This window comes from Eucalyptus grandis, chromosome 2 (assembly GCF_016545825.1).
Source record: "Eucalyptus grandis isolate ANBG69807.140 chromosome 2, ASM1654582v1, whole genome shotgun sequence".
Lineage (NCBI taxonomy): Eukaryota > Viridiplantae > Streptophyta > Magnoliopsida > Myrtales > Myrtaceae > Eucalyptus > Eucalyptus grandis.
The window spans coordinates 41431172-41452530 of NC_052613.1; the positions used below are offsets into that span (position 1 = coordinate 41431172).

Below are 21359 nucleotides of genomic sequence, written 5' to 3' on the forward strand. Positions count from 1 at the left end.
GAGAAAATCATTTCTTTATAATCAGTTGCTATCGCTCGAGTAATCAAATTTGAACCGGGTGCCTTCCTTAAATAGGAAATTTGCTCTTCCGTCGCTACATCAAAGTCTACGAGAACTTGCCGTGCTTGGATTTGCAATGAAAAGAGTTCGAGCTATTTCCTCGGATTAGGCCCCAAATTCACAGGGCTACGCATGTTGCTGATATTTTTTAACATCGTGCATGGAAGTTATTGCCATCGCTGCTCCTATCATCATCGTCATCATCCATCAGTAGCTCGCCATTATCATCGGACGAAATGAAGTTTCGGAGCAAGCAAGAGACGTCACTGAGCTCGGGGCGTCGTCGCAAACGTGGAGGGAAAGGTAAGAGTTGACTCGGGAGAGGAGCAGTGCCGCAGCTGTTTGAGCTCAATGGCTATTATTTTAAGAGTCTGAATTGGACTCTCTCTCTCTCTCACCACGGTTGCTGTGTTTTCGGTTTGTACGACTTTATGTCGCAGCTTCGTTTACACATTCGCATTCCTCGCATCCGGCTCACGCGTCTAAAAAGTCAAAAAGTCAGACCTCTCGTGTCTTCCCGTTCATCGATTCACCGTTTCTCCCCACGTTCATATAAAGGCGCTCGGCCCCTTCGTCACTTTGTCCCTCGCTTTGTCCCACGCACTGCTTCGCACCACTTTCCGTCGCGATCCCTCTTTAGACCCGCGTAAAAATCTGGTCCCGTATTCAGGTCGAGTCTCGAGAAAAAAGGGCTCTCTAAAAAATCACTTCTTTCTCGAGAGGGAGCTGAGTGATAGACAAATTAGAGTTGAGTTCGTAATTGATCACCTGAAAACCCAGATAGAATTTGTTCAGAGTTTGCTCGCGGAGCCACCGTTGAGAGCCTGGTTCCATGGCGGGTGCCGCGGGGGGGAGATCGCTGGAGCAGACGCCGACGTGGGCCGTCGCCGTCGTGTGCTTCGTTCTGGTTCTGGTCTCCATCATCATCGAGTACATCATCCATCTCATCGGACAGGTTAGCCGGCAACGGTCTTGTTTAGCGATTTTCAGCACGAACTCGCATCACTATAACTCGAGCAACAACACGATCTCATATTTGCTTCTTTCTCTAATCTCTACAGTGGCTGAAGAAGAAACACAAGCGTGCACTTTACGAAGCGCTCGAGAAGATCAAATCCGGTAGGCAATCTGTTGAATTAAAAGATTACGACTTTAGCAGTTCCAAAAAATTATTGGTCCATTATTTCCGCGATCCAAGTCTTTGCGAAGAAACGGTTGATTAACTTGATATTCAAGTTCGTCAGAAGTTCGTTTCCGTTCTTGATTATGCAGTCGATGCTATGAAACTCGCTCGAGCGAAAACGGCTCGTTTGCCTGCCTGATCAACTCGTTTCGTTTCGTTTTTTATTTTTATTTATTATTTTTTAATGGGTGGTGCAGAGCTTATGCTTTTGGGATTCATATCGTTGCTCCTCACGGTGGGACAAGGCCCAATCACCAAAATCTGCATACCGCAGAAGGTGGGGGCCACATGGCACCCGTGCAACAAGAAGGAAGAGGAGGAGGGGGCGGAGGAAGAATCCGACGCCGGCCGGCGGAGGCTGCTCGGCATGATGGGCCCCGGGGGAAGCTTCCGCCGTGCTCTGGCCACCGCCACCACCACCAACCAGTGCGCGGAGGTGTGTACAAACGCTTTCACGTTCATTCCACACTTTTGTCGTGTTTGTCCTGGGAGTGTGCCGACTGCACAGAGAGACATGCACGTCAATGATTGACTTAGGCGATAACCAAGTAGGGACCTAGCAAAACATGATGAATTAGAGGGGCTATTGACATGGAACCGATGGATCCAACGAAAGAGATTAAATTGCCATGTTCATTTTCATACGAGTAAATTGGAAGGACTAAATTGATTTGGATTTTGGTGGTGGGCATGGATTATATCTTTGCAGGGTAAAGTTCCGTTTATTTCTGCAGATGGCATCCACCAGCTCCACATATTCATCTTCGTCCTCGCTGTTTTTCATGTCCTGTACTGTATCCTCACCATGGCTTTGGGCCAAGCCAAGGTCTTTCTCTCTCTCTCTCTCTCTCTCTCTCTCTCTCTCTTCACAGCAACGATTAATATCTAAGAAATGATGTGATTGCGCAGATGAGAAGCTGGAAAGCATGGGAGACGGAAACAAGAACAGCTGAGTACCAGTTCTCCCATGGTTAGTGATATCCGTTTTATCAGTTCAGTTCACTCCATTATCTGGGTTTGATCTTGCATATGCGTGTATGGGAAATAATAGTAGCTGTTTTATCATTGTGCGTGACAGATCCACATAGGTTCAGATTCACCAGAGAAACATCGTTCGGAAAGAGACACTTGAACTTCTGGACCAAGACACCCGTCCTCATCTGGATCGTAAGTCTTCAAATTCTTACCTTCTGTTTTTCTTCCCCACCTTTATTCATTGATTTCTTGATTGTTCCATTGTTTCATTTTCCCTTCCAATTAGGCGACTTTTTTTTTTTGGTCATTAATTAGGCGACTGAAATCGCCCTAGTACTTCATGAGTACCTCTTTTGACTCTGTCGGGCTGTAGAAAACGTGGAGGTTTTGGTTTCCACATGCTATGACAGATTTACTTGCGAGAAGCATGTGCTTTTCTCAATTCAGGCAAATTTCAATCATAGAATCGGGACCTAGAAAAGATTGAACAAATCCCTTTAGGGCATTAGCGCATTCTTTTCTTTTCGCCCCCTTCATCGCTCGACCTCTCGATGAGGTCGGCACATTGCCAATAACTGGATCATTACCGAAAAGTGTGTCGATTGAGATGACATAGTCAATTGTCGAAGCGACCATATGAAGTTTTATAGGAATAAAGTCATAGAGATGCAATAAGTACGTGCACTAATGGTCGCTCACCTCCTAAGCCAAACCTCCCCAACCCCACCTAGATTTGCAAAGCTTAAACATGGAAGTCATTAAGGCAGCTATGCTCTGCAACTTAGCAGTAAAATGAAACGATTGACTTAGGCACTTTGCTTTTTAGTCGATCGCTTGCAAATGGGGTTTGTCCAGATTAGCGGCGTTTTTCTAATTTTGGAGTTTAGAGATCTTAATTAACTGCAATGAAGTCAAGGTTGGGGTGACGGTCTTGGCATGGCTCTGGATCACCTAGATAACGATGGTTGCTGTCCAATGCATCTCTCTTGTTTGACCATTTATTAGTACGGCGTATTTGACTTCTTCAAACCGGGCGGAAGAAAAAAAAAAAAAAAGGGAGAGAGACGCCATAAAGGGCAATGTACAAAGTAGGTCTTGGTTGACTTCTCGCCAATCTTCCACGAGCAAATTCGGTTCCAGAAGGGACTTCGTCGCACGATCGACTGGTTCTCCACGTTCTTCAATTTGGCTGTTTTTTACGACCTTTGAACCGAAAGATTGAACGGATTAAGTCCGAAGAGGGCTTTTTGTTTCCAGTTCATGAAAGTTTCTACTCATGTTGAGAAAATCAGAATTGCACTGAGATAATTATCATTGCGGATAAATGGCGTCATTTTTCGCATGGTGTTTAAACGGAACTTCAAGATATAAGGAATATATATTAAAGTAATTTACATAACGTACACTGCAGGTGTAACGTAAAATAATTTGTATATGAGCGATTGACCCTTTCCCTTGTTGGATTTCAAGGTCTGCTTTTTCAGGCAATTCGTGAGGTCGGTCCCTAAAGTTGATTACTTGACCTTGAGGCATGGGTTTATCATGGTAAGTTTCCATTGTTTATTAACCATTTCCTTCTTTTACGCTTGACTCTTTTCATTTTTGTTTTATGTTTTGAAGATCATTTGGAGTGAATAATCTGTCCTTTTTCCTGACGAGAGTTTTGCCTTTCGCTCTTGCGTTTGACTCCTTTGTTCAGGCACACTTGGCACCTCAGAGCCAGACCAAATTCGATTTCCAGAAGTACATCAACAGATCCCTTGAAGAAGATTTCAAGGTTGTGGTAGGGATCAGTCCACCTATCTGGTTTTTAGCTGTGTTGTTCTTGCTCTTCAACACTCATGGTAGGTAGTCAACAAATTTCGCTTTCTGAATGGTCGCACTTGCAATATAAAATTTTTGGCCGAAATTTGACTGAATTCCGATTCTTGACGTGTGCAGGGTGGTACAGTTATCTGTGGTTACCGTTCATCCCACTGATTGTAAGCACAGTCTCGACATCTCATCGCTTGGAAACAACGTTCCTGCTCTGGTTTTCGTACTTTGTTAGGATCTGATGCAGTTAAATTCAATGGCTTGCAGATCATCCTTTTGGTGGGAACAAAGCTGCAGGTGATCATCACGAAAATGGGTCTCAGGATTCACGAGAGGGGTGAAGTCATTAAGGGCGTGCCTCTTGTTCATCCGGGGGATGACCTTTTCTGGTTCAACCGTCCTCACCTCATCCTCTACCTCATCAACTTTGTTCTGTTTCAGGTACTGCAGTCTACATTACTGTCGCATTTGCTTCTTGTGGCCTAGAAATCAAACTACATGCTTACCTTTTTGTGATATGTTGCTCTCCTGCAGAACGCCTTTCAGCTCGCTTTCTTTGCTTGGACTGTGGTGAGTTGATTCGCTCTCGAACTTCAATTGAAGGGCATCATTTGATTCCTAGATATCGGTATATTCATATGAACGAGACATGAACTCTTGTTTTTTCATTTTTCAGTATGAGTTTGGGTTCAAATCTTGTTTCCATGCGCATACTGAGGATGTGGTGATCAGAATCACCATGGGGTGAGTTGTCCCGATTCGATATTTTTCTTTTACTTTTGTTGAAGAGCATGTTAGGTATAAGCAAGTAAAGATTTTATACAAAAGCATTTCTGTCTATTGGAAAGAGGAACGTCTTTGCTCATCGGAATTGATCTCGACAGGGTCCTGATTCAGATCCTATGCAGCTATGTCACCCTCCCTCTTTATGCCCTCGTCACTCAGGTAAAATCTCTTTCTCTCTGTCTCTCTCTCCAAAACCAGCATGGTTACCTGAGGATCCAACTATCCCGAAACTGATTATTTTGCCGCGCCAGATGGGGTCGACCATGAAACCAACTATATTCAACGAGAGAGTCGTGACGGCGCTGCGCAGCTGGCACCAATCTGCTAAGAAGCACATCAAGCAGAACAAAAGCTCCTCCGTGACCCCCATGTCGAGCAGGCCGATGACCCCTTCGCACCACATGTCGCCTGTGCATCTCCTGCGCCACTACAGGGGCGACAGGGATAGCTTCCACACATCGCCCCGACGATCGAACGTCGACGCCGACCACTGGGAATCCGAGACTCCATCCCCCTCCCATCACCATCACCACCAAGGCGATGGCTCGTCGTCTCACCGTCACCACGGGACGGAACACGGTCACGTCGGACCCGAGGTGGGTTCGTCGCAAGCGGTGCCGGCTTCTCAGCCAGTCCAGACTCAGCACGAAATCAATATCGGGCCGCAGGATTTTCATTCGACAAGAGAACGAGTTCCGCGTGAGCATCGCGATCCCGCCCGGCATCGTCGCTTGCTTGACCATGGCGTGCGATTCATCAGGAAAAAAAGGAGAGATGAGCCACTGGCTTTGCATCCCCTCGTATATATATAGAGAGAGAGAGTCACTTCTAACTTGTGATGGAAGATTACCAGCTTTTATATTCTTCCCATTTCTTCCCATTTATTGTACTTGTTACTTCAAGAATTTGTATAATTTGCAGTTGTATATCGCTGGGTCGCCAGAACATGAATGTGATAGTTTTGATCCCCATATTCAATTCCAGTCTTTTTCCTTTTATTTTTTCTCAATTGACATTTTTTTTCTTCGATAAAGAACACTAACGTCGTTTGGAAACTTTTTTTGGACAGGATCATATTCTTATTATTATATTTTTTGGCTTCTCTTTATCGAATGTCTTAAGTTCTGACTTTTTATAACAAGGCTCTCTTTTTGTTTTTTTGTAAAATTTACTGAATTAATCAAATCATTGAGTTATGGGTATCTGATTATTGCTGTGAAAATCGAAGTAGGAAAAATTTGAACTTTCAATGCAATATCTCTTTTTCTTACTTTTCATTATGTGTAATTGATCGTTGCTTTTGAAATTGAAATATTTTCTATTTGGAGGTTTCTCTTTAACTAAGGATCATCAAATAAATACAATGATGATTTTGTGAATTAGTGTGCTGGAAAAAAAAGATACTATAATTATAATATATTTGTTTGAGAATAGATTTCTTTTCATTAAAAGTTAAGGCCTGTTTGTTAAAAAGTGTTTTTGTTTTTGAAACAAAATTTTCTGAAAATAAAAAAACTTATTTGGTAAAACATATTTGGTAAAATTTTTATTTTCGGAAATAAAAAAAACCTATTTTTCACATTCCCTCAAATAGATTTGAAACGGATACAAAAAATAGAAAAAAGTAATTAACGTTTCCGGAAAAACTCAAAACCCTTCTTTTGTTTATTTCTGCGTCAGCCCGTGCCCTTTGTCTCAGCCAATACACCCGCGCCCTCTCTGTCTCGAGTCCCTCCTTTCTCCGGCGTCTCTCAGCTTCTCCACCGTCATCCTCTCCGGCGCCTCCCAACTCGTCTTTCTCTCCGGCGCCGACAGCTGCTGTTCCTTCACCGGCTGAAGCTTCTGATTCGAGGTAACTTTCATCCATCTTGCTGACCTGCAACCATGGGATGGACGCCTTCGGCTAGGGCTTGGCTGAGACGATTGACGAGGGCTTCGGCGAGAGCGACCCCTCGCGGATCTGGGCGATGGCTGCTCGGGGCTCGAGTGCGACGGCTCGCTCGAGCCAGCGGTCGCCCAGATCTGCGAGACGCTCGCTCGAGCGAGCCCTCGCGCTCGAGCCAGCGTGGCGAGGCGACGGCTCGAGCGAGCCCTTGCGCTCAAGGCCCGAGCCAACGCTGCTTGCTGGAGCCAGCGCGGGGAGGGCTCGAGCCCTGAGCCAGCGCGGCTCCAGCGAGCAGTGCTGTAATTCAGACCTCCCGTTGGGGATTAGAGATTGTCTTCGATGATTGCAACATGTTTGGCTTGCCTGAAATGCAGAAGTCACCGTTCTATTTCTTTGCTGGTTTGAATCGAAGGTAATAGGAAGGGAGGTCTGATCTTCACTTTGGCCTTTGAACTCTGAAGCATTTGGTTAGCATCCTAAACGAGCTGTGGGAACGGATTGGATTTTTAATCTTATGTGCTTTGGGAGAAAACTGAAAGGACTGCTTGAAGAACTGCTTTAGGGGCTGTTCTTTTCGTCATCGATTTTGTTTGGTATAATGTTGACATTTAGCTTCCAACTAGGCCTTTTCTACGATTCAATTGGCTTGTCTATTGCGGATAGTTTGATATTGAACCTTATCACGTTTACAACGTTGGAAGTTACTTCTCATGGAAATTGTTGAAACACAGAAAATTAGTTTCTTTCTTTGAAAGGTTTTTGTAATCTATGACGCGTGATGTCGCTGTCATGGATTCAATTTTTTCCTATTTGTGTACTTGAGCTTGGTTTGGTTTTTGGTTATTTCTCGTCAGGTTTTTCATTCTCACTCGACTGGTTTCTACTTGCTCGCTTGACATATTCTTTTGCTACTTGCGCAGTTCCATTGATATCAGTGTTTCCAAAATCTTGCATATCTCCAAAATTTGGTAGGTTTCTCACAATGCTCTTTATTTAATTTTAAGCATTCTATTTCATTGATCATTGATCGTCATAGTACTATATAGTGCTTGTAGCTCAAAATGCAACTTATGCAGCTTATGTTAGCTTCTATACAAGCTAGTTCAAGAATTGTCAATGTTGTCATTATAGGCTTCTTTGCTTGCATCTCTTGAGAATGATTTTGTGTATGGCGTGTAGTTTCTATAGTATTATATTATTGATTTAACTCATAACTCATATGATGCTCAACCGGTCAAGGTTAAATGGCATCTGAGAATCAGACATTCAGTGCAAAGTGGAGTGCAAAGTGGACCGAGTCTGTAACCAACATATTAGTAAATTTGTTGGTGGATGAGGTTAAAAAGGGAAATCGCACCTCTTCTACTTACAACAAAGCGGGGTGGAAGAATATACAGACTGAATTCATCAAACAGACAGGATTCCAATATAGCATGGTACAACTGAAGAACAAGGTAAACAAACTAAGAAAACAGTATGGCAGTTTTAAGAAACTTATTTCTCAATCCGGATTTGGTTGGGATAATGTGAAGAAAACAGTTACTGTCGACGATCCAAGTATATGGGAATCTCACATCAAGGTATCTTTTTAATTTTTTGGTCATTTTGATATCATTATAGATGTAAATTTAAAATGTATGATTATGTTCTTTGAAATGTCATTATTGTGAAAATTGTAGGATAATGTCGATTGGGCAAAATTCAAGAAGCATGGATTTCCTCAGTATCCCAAGCTATGTATTGTATTTGATGGTACATACGCTAGTGGGGATTGCACCAATGTTGAAGATTTGACGATGTCGGAGGAAAATGACAATGGTGGTGGTAATGCAGATGGTGACAATGGTGGTGGCAATACAGATGACTTCAGTGAATATCACATTGATGAGAGAGTCTTTACATCTGACAGTGCTCCAACTAAGAGGAGAAGGAGTAACCAATCTGAGAGGATTAGTAACCAATCTGCTATTGCTGACACTTGCAAAGCCATACAGGATTATTTTAAAGCTAGGGCAAGTCAATTTGTTAGTGGCTCTGCAACCTCAGTGGTTACACCACCACATGTAGACCCTTTCTCCATATCTGCCATGATGGATGTCCTACTTAGTATGGATGGGCTAGAACAAGATCTTTATAATAAAGCAGTGGAACGAGCATGCGATAGTGCCCCATGGAGGGAGGCTTTCATTAAATCCTCACCTGAAAGGAGAATTGGACTTCTTCAATGAAAGGGTCCATGTAGAGATCTATAAGATACTCTTCTTTTTGCTAGCTCTTATTGTAAGAACTTTACTTAAAAACTTTTCTTCCAAGTATGTACATATGGCCATGTTCACAATGTTTTTCTTCACTCACCATGAACAAAATTAAATTGGTGAGTATTCCCTGAGGATTATATCATCCCACCTGCCTCTCATTTTGTGGATCATTGCTAATGGCCATGATAATATCATTTTCATGGTCTTTCCTAATCACACTATTTTATTTATCTAAACAAGCACCTAGATTTTTTTCCCCCTTAAAAATAGGAACTTTCGATTATAGGTGAGGACCTTATGGTTATAGACAGAATACTAGGGGATCTATTTGTCTTGCATCTGTCACAAGTTGTGCATCTTTTCGGTGAGATTGCAAGATTGCACTAAACGTGGCCCAGTTTAAAAGGTTATGCACCTTTGTTATTGTCTTAAATTGTGTTGTTACATCAATAAATAAATAAAAAGTTTGTACTAATTAGGGAAATTGATACAACTAATCCGTGAAACTTTTACTCGATGTGTAATGTATTTTCTGAATTTTAAATTTGTTCAATGTGGATTATGAATTTTTGCGCTATATGCAATGTTGTCTTTAAATGTTTATTTTGTTTAAGGTGATATATGAAAATATTCAATGTAATTACTGAAGTTGAATTAATAAAAGATAACATTATATGTTTTTATACAATTAATGAAGCAATCGAACATTAATAAAAAAATTAGAAATAATATTGAATAAATTAAAAGTTTCATGGACGACATTTTATATAAAGCAAAAATTCAGTTATCATATTGAATAAATTAGATTGACTATATTGCATATTGAATCAAAATTTTAAGAGCTCATGTAATTATCCCTATTAATCAATTTGGCCCCAAAGATAATAGGCCTGGTTTCAGAGCCCGCCAAAGGCATTTGCATGGCCGGGTTAATCTCCCAAATGCACTCGTGTACAGAAGCGAACGAGCTCTCATCCCTTTCAGGATCGACGCCGTTCGCAGAGAGCCATCGATTTCAGCATCCATGGAGACTCTGCTTTCGAGCTTCGGCTGCCGTAAGAACTCAGGTCGATTTCAGGTCCTCGAGCTAAAATCACGCTCCTCGGATGCTCTACTTCCGATCCCCAGTCTGCAAAGTTCACTCAGTTTTTTTGAAAAATTCCAGCTCGGATTCCCGTTAGCTTTATGCTCTGTCGAGTTTTATGTCACCGCTTAATGCTTCTGCGCGTTTCGACGTTAGTCCTGGAGGCAATGCTTTTGAAGCTGGTTATTTAGGTGATGGCAAGCTTTCTTTCGACGCCCAAGGGGGCCTGGGGAACGAAAGTGTCCTAGGACAACGCGTCACTATCAATTCTATCCATTTGTCTTTGTACGTTAGATTATGTTCATCAAAGCCGTGGGCAAGAGACATAGTTCTGATGTTATGTTTCTCATGTGCTACGTTGTTGAGCTTGCTGTCATAGTCCCCATGTTTCAGCTGTCAAGATGTATCTTAGAGGAACTTCATTGTTGAGTCTGTTGATGAATACTATCAGGTTAAATTCTGTGAGATTTTGTGGGATTATTACCAACTGTTTTAAAAAGTTAAGCTGTTGGATGAAGGTATATTTTAATTTTTAGATAATCTATCAATCTCCTCACACGTAGGCTGGACTTTTTGACCTAAGCCTATAGCATGAAAATATGTAATTTTTTTTTCTGTATATGAAAATATATGATTGGGGAGGCACATTAACGTGGTTTAATATTTATATTGTATCAACTTCTACACTCTTCACTGTTCAGAGATTGGCTATATATACGTAGTTTTAATTTTCTGGATTTCCCAAGAACTCTTCACTTCAGAATTGATTTTTATAGAAGTTTGCTTGTCATTTTGTCTACATGATTTGGAAAGAATGGATGGCGTTCACGAGGATGAGATTGCAAGAACGCTGCCTTAGATGAGACAAAATTTGACTGGATAAGAAGAGGATTGAGAAGAATCTAGAAGAAAACTTGTTGAATAGCCACATAACTGGTTAAATCACAAGAGCACGAGGAATCTTAGGATCAAACGGCCGGAAGAAGGCAAGTCTATTTCCCCACATCATACCTTTTTTTTTGGAAGGGACAACTAATAAGTCCATATCTGTTAAGGTCTTTAGATTTCTTATTGTTGTGTATAATCAATGTCCTATGCAAGTTATCTGTTAGCAGAACTTAGCTGAACTACTTCATTGATAAAAAGTTTTTAGTCTCTCTTTTTTCAATTGACTCCACTTCATTGCTTCATTGAGGAGATCTTGCGATTTGTAGACACCACCCAGCTGCTCTGCTTCACCGTGATGTATTCTATCCAATCAAGGTCAGCTGCTGCTCACGATTCACTGTTGCTTCTCTTGGTCAGTCATTGCTTGACATTGTCTGAAATGTAACTTCTAATGTTCTCTCATCATGATCGACCCTAATTCATTTTCCAGCATGATAAGTTACAAATATCAAGAAATTCAAAACCACCTGAGAAGGAAATCCTCTCTTTCTTCACACTAACTTTGAACTCTTCAGTTCATTACTGGGGAACTTTCTGTTGGCCATTCTTTGAGCTGTAATAAGGGGTAAATGAGCTTCACCTGTAAGATAAAGGATTGAAGAAGGAAGAAGGTAAGGACGCAAACTACGTCCTCTACCTACACTTGGCCAAAAGAAGGTTTATGGAAATGTGGAGTCGTAATTGATCCTAGGCAGCCCTGCCTTGTGAAAGGTAGCTACACTGCATGCAGAAGTCTTCAGTCTTGAAGAATATAAGATCGAGTGCAGATTAGTCACGTTTATGGCCAATCCTATAATGAACTTGGCTTTCATTCCAAGTTCAATACTCCGTCATCATAATTCCTGTGAAGAAGTTCCTCAGTTTAGAGATCCATGTTCACTGATCTTATATAGTGTTTTACTGGTAACACCCACACTCTGATTTTCCTGTGCTGTTTGCATATTGATAAATTTATGCAATAGAATGGGCTAAGAGCATCATCAGTTCAAATATTGAAAGGAGATAGGAACACTGGACTGAACCATGAATAACTTTTCTAATTAGGAAATAAACAGATTAATGCAATCACTGAAGAATGAGAGACACTTTTTCTATGATTGTCATCCTATTAGTATGTTCATGTGTGTTAAGGGACCGAACTTGTGGCTTGGTTAACATTGCCAGAAGTTCAGTGCTAGACTTCAGTCCTCATTTCTGAGTTCTTGGTAATTCCGACTTCCTTTTAAGAAAAAATTGTTTCTGAACCCATAACCCCACCCACTACGCGGAAAGCTTATCTGATGAGAAGTAGCTGATCAGTACCTGGCACAACATGATGCAGAGCAGAAGAGTTTGGCACAATTGTCACCTCACAGAAATATCTTGACTTCTTGGACAACACAACAAGAATTGCTCATTCTTAGATGCAGTTGGTGATAGCATTTGTCGCCTTTTCAAATATGGACATCAGTGAGATGTCAACGAATGTCTTTCTTTTTCAAGTACTGAAATCAAATCAATCAAGCATCAATCTGAAGTATGGAAGATGAATCAGGGCACGTAAGCATCTTGACTTTTTCTTATTATTTGTTTTGTCTGTCTTTCTCTTCAGCAATGACCGGTTAGTTCAATCGTAGGTATTTTCCTATAATGGTGCACTAGTGATTTGTTTTGTGAAATGAACCCACAGGATCAAGGTCTTAATGCCATATTGGGAGGATTGGATGCATAGTTAAATGTGGCTTGTCAATGAATTTAACCATTGTTTCAATTAATCATATATTTTGTTTGGAAAAATATGATTAATTGAAATAATGGTTAAACTCATTGACAAGCCCTATTTAATCTTATTTCACTGCTAAACAATTTGCTCCTTGCAATTTGTTTCAAAGTTGGATTGTCAACTTCATTAACTGTATGCAAATTTGCCAATTTCAAACTATCAAGATGGAACAGGTGACCTTATGACTTGTGTACTCTTGTGCAGAAAAGCCATAACTGACTTTGAAACAGAAGATGAGCTAGTTACTTCTGCATTCATGTGTAGAAAAGCTATATCTGATTTTCAAAAGAATATTATCAGGCTCATAAACCTAGGCCTTTTACCCTAATCTTTAGAATAATGTTGTATTAATCATTATTTGGGAACTTTGGGTTTCCAGATGGGATTAGCAGAATTCTTCATCTTGAAATGATTAATCCGTTGCCTTCCTTAGTACCATTTCCTATACTTACTCATAAAGTTCAGCTGAAAATGATATTCTTGCCATAAAATTTAGTCCCTGGAGAATGAGAAGGTCAGGCTCTTAGTCGTTTGTGACTCTCTCTTGTTCTAATTTCACTCTTCTCAAATTGAAGAAACTACTGGATTTCTCAACAATTAAAACTTGGTTCATTCTGCTTTGTCCAAGTTTCTATGAACTCATGGCAGGGACACAGAGATTGAATTTTTCCCTTACATATGGTATTTTACTCCCGTCCTTTGAGACCTTAACTAGATTTGCTGGTGTTTATAATGAAATAATCTAATAATTTGAGTCACTGATCCCTCGGCTACTCTGTGTCTTGCTGTTTTCGTGCTTGTAAGTAGGCATAGGTCTGAGAGAAATTAGACTTATGATTCTTAATTTACTCATTTCTCATTAAAGACGACTGCTTTATGGACCAGTGACTTGGTCCACATTGTGTGATCCAAGACCTTGCTGTCATTAAGATATTGACCAAAAGTTTTGCATGCATAACACATGCAACTGTGCTTTCTTCCTTCCCCTTACTATCTGGTAAATCTCATCTTGGACAGCTCACATCAATTTATGATTTCTCTGATCAGTTCACAGAAATCAAAATGACCATCTGAAAGTGGAAGTGACCTTAGGAGCAAAATTCATTAAGGGAAATGTGAATTACAATTTCACTACTTATTTACAGCCAGTATATGTTTGACATAATTATTTGAGAACTGCTTTAAATATATCATATCTAGAGAGTATAAGTTGAAAAGGGTGATAATTGTTGTTCTTATGTTTCTACAAAAAGGGTGAGGTTAAAAGCAACTCACCCTTCTCTGCTCTGAAGATACAGAATGGCATGTGTTTCTTGACTGTTGAAACCAGAGGAAGAAAGAAAGAAAAAAGTACCAGTAAAATGATATGAATATAATGATCTACTTAAAGTGATTACAGAATCCCTGAAATAATTGCACCTGAGGAAAAAAGAAGTGAAGTAATTTTTTGCACAAGTCTACTAGTTCCTTGTCCTCAAGTTCATCCCCGCAAGTACTTCATTATCTTATTGTAGAAAATTTACAATTGGTTGAAACTATAGAATTATAATGTAGCCAGAAGCTTAATGATTTTCAAGAAATGAAGTAGACTTAGAATCTTCTCATAAATCACTTGTATGCTTCAGGCTCTACACAAAAGGCTGTCCTGGAAATTTTCTGATTCTCGATCCTGTTTTCTCTAACAGACAGACATTGGTTTCTCCTAAGTCCTTAGAATAATTGATGTGGGCAATGATATATTCCCTAGATAGCCAGATACCAAATTTGGATTCTGACTATAACGTAAGAGATCTTCTGCATCTACCAACAAATTGCCCGCGTTCTTTTTGCTAATCTATTTCATTTCCCTCCTCAAACATGCTAGCAGGAGCTGTTTACTTGCAATCATCACATTACCATTCTATTGGGTAACATACGTAGTGAGCTTACATGGCACATATATCCACTTCCAGTTTCACAATACAATTTTAATAATCACAGAAATATATATCACATGCAAATGTAGAACTGCTAATATTGTTTCTGCATGCTTTGTCTACAACTTATGCTGTACACCCTGAATTTGCCCCTAAATGACCACCTTCAGGAAAGTCATGCCCTCCTGCCCATTATGTGCTTCATTCTTGCAAGTGTCTAATATATGCCAAATCATTAAGTTCCTGGAAGTCAATCATGGAATTTGGTGGAATCATGTTGAAGATGTTCTCCTGATACTGGATGTGGCTGTACCCATTTGCATCATCACCAGCTCCAGCGTTGCCAATCAAATCCTTGTTGCGTCCATTTTTGTTTTGCTTCCTGCTGTCCTTAGTGCAAATGTTATGCTCATTCTACTCAAAAGCTTTCCTTTTTAATGTGTTGACACAATTGCTTGTTGGATACACAGTACTTGGAGAATCTATATTATCAGAACTTTCATAATAAACTGAGTTTATATTGTTACCATTCCTACTGCCTTCAACACTTATATTAGAGATGGCTTCCATGGCGGGTGGAGCTTTCCCAGCCAGCAGGTATGCTATAAGTTGGCAATCTTTGAACAGATGATCCATGCTCATATGAGGATTGAAGTATGTGCATGTAGGTTGTGCTGCCTCGGTCTGTAGTGAGTACCTCGGTGCTTCAGGTGATTGTCTATCTTGGTTTTGAACATTCTTTTTAGGTACCTTTGTTTTTTGTCGCACTCTGCATAGCACCCAATCATCCAGCTGCACCAACAAAAGGCAATATTTGTTTCACTCTTCTAATGATACGTGATAGAAAATATAGTTGAACATTAACTTCTTTGTTGGCCGAGCCATAGAGTAGCATGATATCTTGTAGGAATATAGTTTGTAAACACTTATATATATATATATATATATATATAGAGATATATATAGAGAGAGAGAGAGAGAGAGAGAGAGAGAGAGAGAGATTGTGTTGTCATAGGTGCGATATACCCACTTACTCTCATGGACCCTTTTAACCTTGATGGCCTGATTACTGTGTCGAGCAACCTGTATTCATTCATGATCCAATCTGTCTTGGCCGACTTGGTTGGGCGACCAGTATAGAAGACAAGAGCTTTCTTGACTCCTATGCTCCTTGATTCCCCAGAAGCAAGTATTGGCTTGTCGGTTCCTGTTGCTTTCCAATAACCGGAAGCTGCTGCCCTGTTTGGTCTTCCACCATTTGGATATTTTCTATCTCTTGGACTGAAGAAATACCACTCATCTTCCCCAAATAAAGCCTTCTCTGCTGGGACAAAAAGAAAACCAAAAGCCATGAAACAAGGAAAACGGGATCTGCAGTCTTAAGTTTCGAGGAGTAAAATGAAACGAGTACACAAGAAAATGGTGTAGAACAGACTGGGTAGCTCCCATGGATTATACTTGTACAGGTCTATATCGGCAATCACTGGTGCTGGAAGCGGAAGTGAAGTGACCTTGTTCTGCAGGTAATGAATTATGAGTTCTTCATCTGATGGGTGGAACCTAAAACCTGGAGGAAATTGAAAGGTCGAACTGGATTCTTTCTCCATTTGCAGGTGGTCTTTTCTTCTGTCTTAGAAGAGTATGGAGAGAATAATGGAATCAGGAAACTCTGATAATATCAACCAATTTAGGAGTACCTTATGAGAGCACAGTGCCAGTGTTATATGGCAGAAATTCATGCAGATGTGGACGTGATTTAAGATAATAGACAGGAAAGAGCCAAATCAATTAGAGAGTGACCCATTTTGTTCTACTTGTTGGAGCTGACCTTAGTCTGCAAACCTCTTGGAAGTGTCAATAACTGCATCATGCATGAGGAAACCATTTGTTAATGTATATTTATGAGATCAACTTCAGGTTTATCCCTATTTTCCTATTTTCTTTTTCCCTATTTTTACTTGGTCAGGGCTCAGAGTTTTGTCGTTCTGGTAGCTTAGCCATAATATGGAGGGGGCTCTGAGCCTTCACCTTGTCATCATCCCAATTCTCACCATAGATTGGAAGACAAAAAGATGCAATCAAGGGAATTACTTTATCAATATATTGAAGATAAAGTATGCAATTACTTGTTCACGTACCTCCATTTCATGGTTTATGGCTTGTTATTCTGACAATTTGGTTCAATCGTCTCAGCTGGTCATCATAGTTGAGAAGGGCATAATGATACAGTTTTCTCCAAATGCAAAATCACATTTGCTTTTTAACAGGTAAGGCCTGAGAGTAGCCCAAGCAATGGAAGTAGGCACTTGTTATGTTAAGCTATTGTACATACCAAGTAACTAATAATTTTAGTGTACAGGTTCAGAAACAAAACTCCACTAATTCGATGGTTGTAAGTTGAAAGAAACTACTACATAAACAACTTCGAGCTTGAAGTTGTTAGCTATTAGTATCAAATTACCAAGATGAAGAACCTATCCCAGATGTTTGACATATATTGATTATTGATCAACGTATTTGAAAGCTCTCCATGCATCACATGCCTTATTTCCATTGAGAAAAGCAGAAAACAACGAGATCTATACGCATTGCTGGTGTGAACAGGTGAAGACATTGGCGCATTTCTTAATTACATTGAATTGTTTGTCCTAATAAATGCATGAGAGATTCTCCTAAAATGTTATCAATTATTTTAAACCTGGATAGACGTCTAGATTATGACATGAAAAGTAAAAGATTCAAGCCATCCCTTTTGGTTTGGATATGATCAATGTATTTTGCAAGTAGGAGCTTCACGCCGAAACTCTGTAGAGATGCTTTTTTTGGCTATATTCATCCTAGGACATTGTTCTCACCGAGGCAAGATATGGGGAGAATGCCACGCCGCTGGTTCATGAACATAGTAACAACGAACAAACTTGACAGCAGATCCTTGGCTGCATAGGTTACTTTCCTTATTTGGAGTCTTGTAAGAATGACTTGTGTGTCTTTTCCTCTGGCTTTTGTTCTGGACATATCTAAATGTGCATGGAGTTCATTGGTGTATGTTAACATGTCATTACAGTACCTCCGTATCCTTAGTCTCTGGAAAGAATGAGAAATGTGAGCTGCGTTGGCGATTCCTCAGGTTATTGACCATCTCAACTTAATTCTTTCTTTTGTTTGCAGGCTAGGTTTCTTCCGACCAACCTCATTGGTTAGCAATGGGAAACTGAAGCTCAATGAGAAGTGAGAACATTTGCAGGTTCGGCCTTGATAACTCAGTAGAATCAAACAAATCAATCCTTGAAGTAAGATGGAAATATGGTTGTAAGGAAGAGGAACAAACTATTACCACTCGGTCCATCACGCATAGGATCCCTCACACAAAAAAAGTTGTGATAACACGACCAATGGACCGGGAAATGTTTGTAACCTGGATAAACTACATAATGTGATTTTATTGAGATGAGAAACCGTATCACGAGTCGGACCGATGACATGGTATAATGATCACAGGATCCAGAATACGCTATTCTTTTCTCCAGGGTGCAGAAAGCGACTTTGGCATATTTTAGATAGAAACTAGAGATCTTTAGCTTGGAGGCGTTTGGAAGAAAGTTCCTCGTGCAAGTTCCTCTAAATAAAAACAAAAAGTGGACGATGGTACCCAGGTCCCATGTCTTCCTTATTGGAGATAACAGGATACGATCCTTAAAAGAAAATTCAAAAATTGACACATTCGCGTTTTGAACCTTGTTAAAATCGAGGGAACCTTGTTTTCTTCCTGAAGAAATTGATATTAGAATCCTCGAAGTTGGTGCTCCTGTCTTTTATGCATTGACTAACATGTGGGGGACCATTTTATCTCCTGTCTCTTATGCATTGACGAACCTGTGGTAGATGTTAGCTGGGCTCATATGAATCGAGTTCACGTTATAATCTTCCCACAAATGAATGAAAAGATCTGGCCAGAAAATAGGGGGAAAATGGTAAGAGATCACGGCGGCTCAATAGTCAATCCCTAGCGATTCATGCTTCGTTTTTATGATTTGGGCCGTGTTCGGCCCAAGTAGGCCCAATCTCTGGCCAAGATACACACGGGCATTGGGTGTTCTAAAAGAGAAACAATACACACGGGCATTGGGAAGGGAACTAGTTGCCTGTCGCGGATCAGCACTCGAACTCAGCTGATCCAAAGTTAGCTCACATAGGATGTGCCTATCAGTTCATGCTGAGATTATTCATCAAGACATGTCATATCGAGCCATCGAACTGGGTAAAATGAGGTGCAGGTCGTTTCATCCATATTTTTCTCACAATGAAATATCTTTTACTAGAAAGTCGTTCTTCGGTTTCATTAAAGAGGACCAGAGTTTTGCGCTAACTCTGGATAGAGGATATCTCATGCAAGAAGGAATCGAACCTCTTTAATTCAAACAATACTACACAATCCCAAATCGAGTCGAAATTTAATCAATGACGAGACTCAAAAGTTACAAAATCAATATCGAGCTATGCCGAAATCCAATCAACAACATTGGATTTTAATTAAGGGCAAGGTATCGAAATAAAGACATATGCCGCAACCTAATCGACAATGCGAATATGAGAACTATAGCCAATGAAATTTAAAGTAAAGTGGAGGAAAAGTAAAGATAATTGAAAGATAACATTTTGCTTGATTTGTGTGGGCTCTTATGTTTGATGATTGGTGGTATTTTATAATGAAGGTGTCAAAACCACTCTTCAAGTATGCTAAGGATACGAATGGTAACACTTCTTGACCGAGAAACAGTTTCTTTTCAAAATAATTCTTTTTATTTTTACTCCTAACAATTTCTAAGTAAAATAAAGTGTTTTGTAACTATACAAAATTTCTATTCTTGAAATAGAAAAAAAAATAGAAATGTATTTGGTACGATTTTTTATTTTTTGTATTTATTTGTTTTTTATTCTTGCTCACGGACCGCTACTTGCCGCCGCCCGTTGCCCGTCACCGCTGCCCACTGCTCGTCTCCGTTGACCGCCAACGCAGGATCGCCGCTGCCGATTGTCGCCATTGACCGCCACCGCATGATTGCCGCCCACAACCTCCTGGCCACCAAAGGCGGACAAGCGACCGTAGGAGGCGACGGCCGGGGCTATGGGCGACAATCGGCGGCGGTTAGTGGCGGCAATCGGCGGCACGGTGGTCCTACGGCGGCAGCAATGATGGTCGATGGCATTCATCGACAGTTGGGGGTGGTCAGTGGGCTATGGACGGCAACAACGACGATCAGACGGTGACGGTGACGATGGTTGCCACCGGTTGAGCAGAAATCAGCGACAACAGGTAGTCAATCAACGGTGGCCGTGGCCGACCAAAGGTGGTCGGCAATTGGTAGGCGACCACCCAAGGCCGCAACAAGCAAGAAAAACAAAAGAAAAAAAAATTGACTTATTTCTGAAATTGTTTCCGAAATAAGAAACTACTTTTTTTTTATTTCTTGTTTCGTTCCAAATCTATTTCCTAGAACTTTTCTATCCTAGAGAATAGAAAAATAAGTTGGTGTTACCAAATGGATTTTTGTTCTTTTTTTATTCCAGGGAATAAAAAAATAAAAATTGAGAGAAATGGAAACATTACCATACAGACCCTAAGCAGCTGTGTTCCTCCATGTAACTTCCATTAGTCTCACCTATACTCCTTTATTCCCACAAGCTTCACTTGCCCACATTCTTGAATAATTGTCTCATTATGTGTTGATGGTTTTATAGTTATCAATGATTGTTCTATGGCTGGGTCTTTGAATGGCAATTGCTCCCTCCACAATGTGCACTCTTGATGCCAAATCGTCTTGATTTGAAATCCTTTCAATGAAAACTTGCCACTAGTGCCCATATAGGTGGCCACCAACCGTCCATTATCACATTTCAACAACTGCACAGGTAGTAGTAAAGAACATTGTCATTGATCACCATGCTTCAAATGTCAACAGCTCAATATGTACAAGATAATTGTCATGTGTCATGCACGTGACTTCTTCTTATCACTACTCATATGCCACATGTTTCTCACTCCCATGCAAAGCATGTGCGTATCAATAACCAAATCAATTTTTAGTGGCAACATGGGTTTTAAGAGAAGAGGAAAAATATGGAGTTTGACACCTATGGATCACACCTAGGTCTCATTTGGTATCATGAGTTGAGCAAACAATGAAAATTTTGGATGGATGGACAACCACTCTTGATTGACAACTAGACTCGTCAAAGAGATTGAAAGCATGAGGCAATGGTAAGATATTGTCTGGGAAAGCACGGTTGAAATTCGACACCTTTATAATGAGGAAATTTGAGAGAAGGTCCATAATTTGGTCCCGTTGACATTTCTAGTTAGATTTACATTCATTCAAAAACTCAAGTCATTGAGTAACGGACCAACCTAGATATTGTCTGTTGGTTCTTTTAGCATTTGAAATCCCATTTGAGGCTTTTTTTTTTTTTTAACTTTTGCACCTTGCAATGGATGTTATGGTAGAAATTCCACACGCTTTTTGCACTTTTATGATGTTTTACATCCATGTCCTACTTTTCAAAACCTCCTTCCGACCCACCAATCAAATGTCGTGCGGCTATCAACCCTTTCACATTAATAGATCCTTTTCTTCGCATTAACTAGTGTTAAGGTCTGGGGCGTCTTTAACACCCGAGAAAGGTGTTGAC

General features: G+C 40.4%; 3 protein-coding genes and 1 long non-coding RNA gene across 6 annotated transcripts; 3 read left to right on the forward strand and 1 right to left on the reverse strand.

Moving 5' to 3' along the window:
* Positions 1-637: 637 nt before the first annotated feature.
* On the forward strand, positions 638-5817 carry LOC104432856 (MLO-like protein 6). Its single transcript, XM_010045418.3, is given in 15 exon segments — positions 638-1015; positions 1122-1179; positions 1441-1679; positions 1953-2069; positions 2153-2213; positions 2322-2410; positions 3689-3763; positions 3918-4062; positions 4160-4200; positions 4301-4474; positions 4568-4603; positions 4710-4777; positions 4918-4978; positions 5071-5485; positions 5488-5817. Coding segments are annotated over 15 exon segments (1737 nt in total). The 5' UTR covers positions 638-892; the 3' UTR covers positions 5523-5817.
* A 679-nt stretch (positions 5818-6496) lies between these two features.
* On the forward strand, positions 6497-9132 carry LOC104432858. Of its 2 annotated transcripts, XM_010045420.3 has the most exons (4): positions 6497-6671; positions 7625-7672; positions 7944-8284; positions 8384-9132. In XM_010045420.3, exons 3-4 carry the CDS (start codon positions 7949-7951, stop codon positions 8930-8932), a joined length of 885 nt encoding a protein of 294 aa, XP_010043722.2. In that variant the 5' UTR covers positions 6497-6671; positions 7625-7672; positions 7944-7948; the 3' UTR covers positions 8933-9132. The 2 variants fall into 2 exon arrangements, with proteins under 2 accessions (XP_010043722.2, XP_010043726.2); XM_010045424.3 differs by lacking the exon at positions 7625-7672.
* A 766-nt stretch (positions 9133-9898) lies between these two features.
* LOC104432859 lies at positions 9899-15571 on the forward strand. 2 transcript variants are annotated; one of them, XR_005548222.1, is made up of 4 exons: positions 9899-10029; positions 10860-11309; positions 12316-12533; positions 14843-14978. It is a non-coding gene; the product is annotated as an uncharacterized LOC104432859 (long non-coding RNA). The 2 variants fall into 2 exon arrangements; XR_005548221.1 differs by having other exon boundaries at positions 9917-11309; positions 14843-15571.
* Positions 15068-16347, reverse strand: LOC104432860 (NAC domain-containing protein 68). The gene is made up of 2 exons (XM_039306254.1): positions 15707-16347; positions 15068-15464 (listed from the first exon to the last, which is right to left on the reverse strand). Exons 1-2 carry the CDS (start codon positions 16022-16024, stop codon positions 15087-15089), a joined length of 696 nt encoding a protein of 231 aa, XP_039162188.1. The 5' UTR covers positions 16025-16347; the 3' UTR covers positions 15068-15086.
* Positions 16348-21359: the final 5012 nt, after the last annotated feature.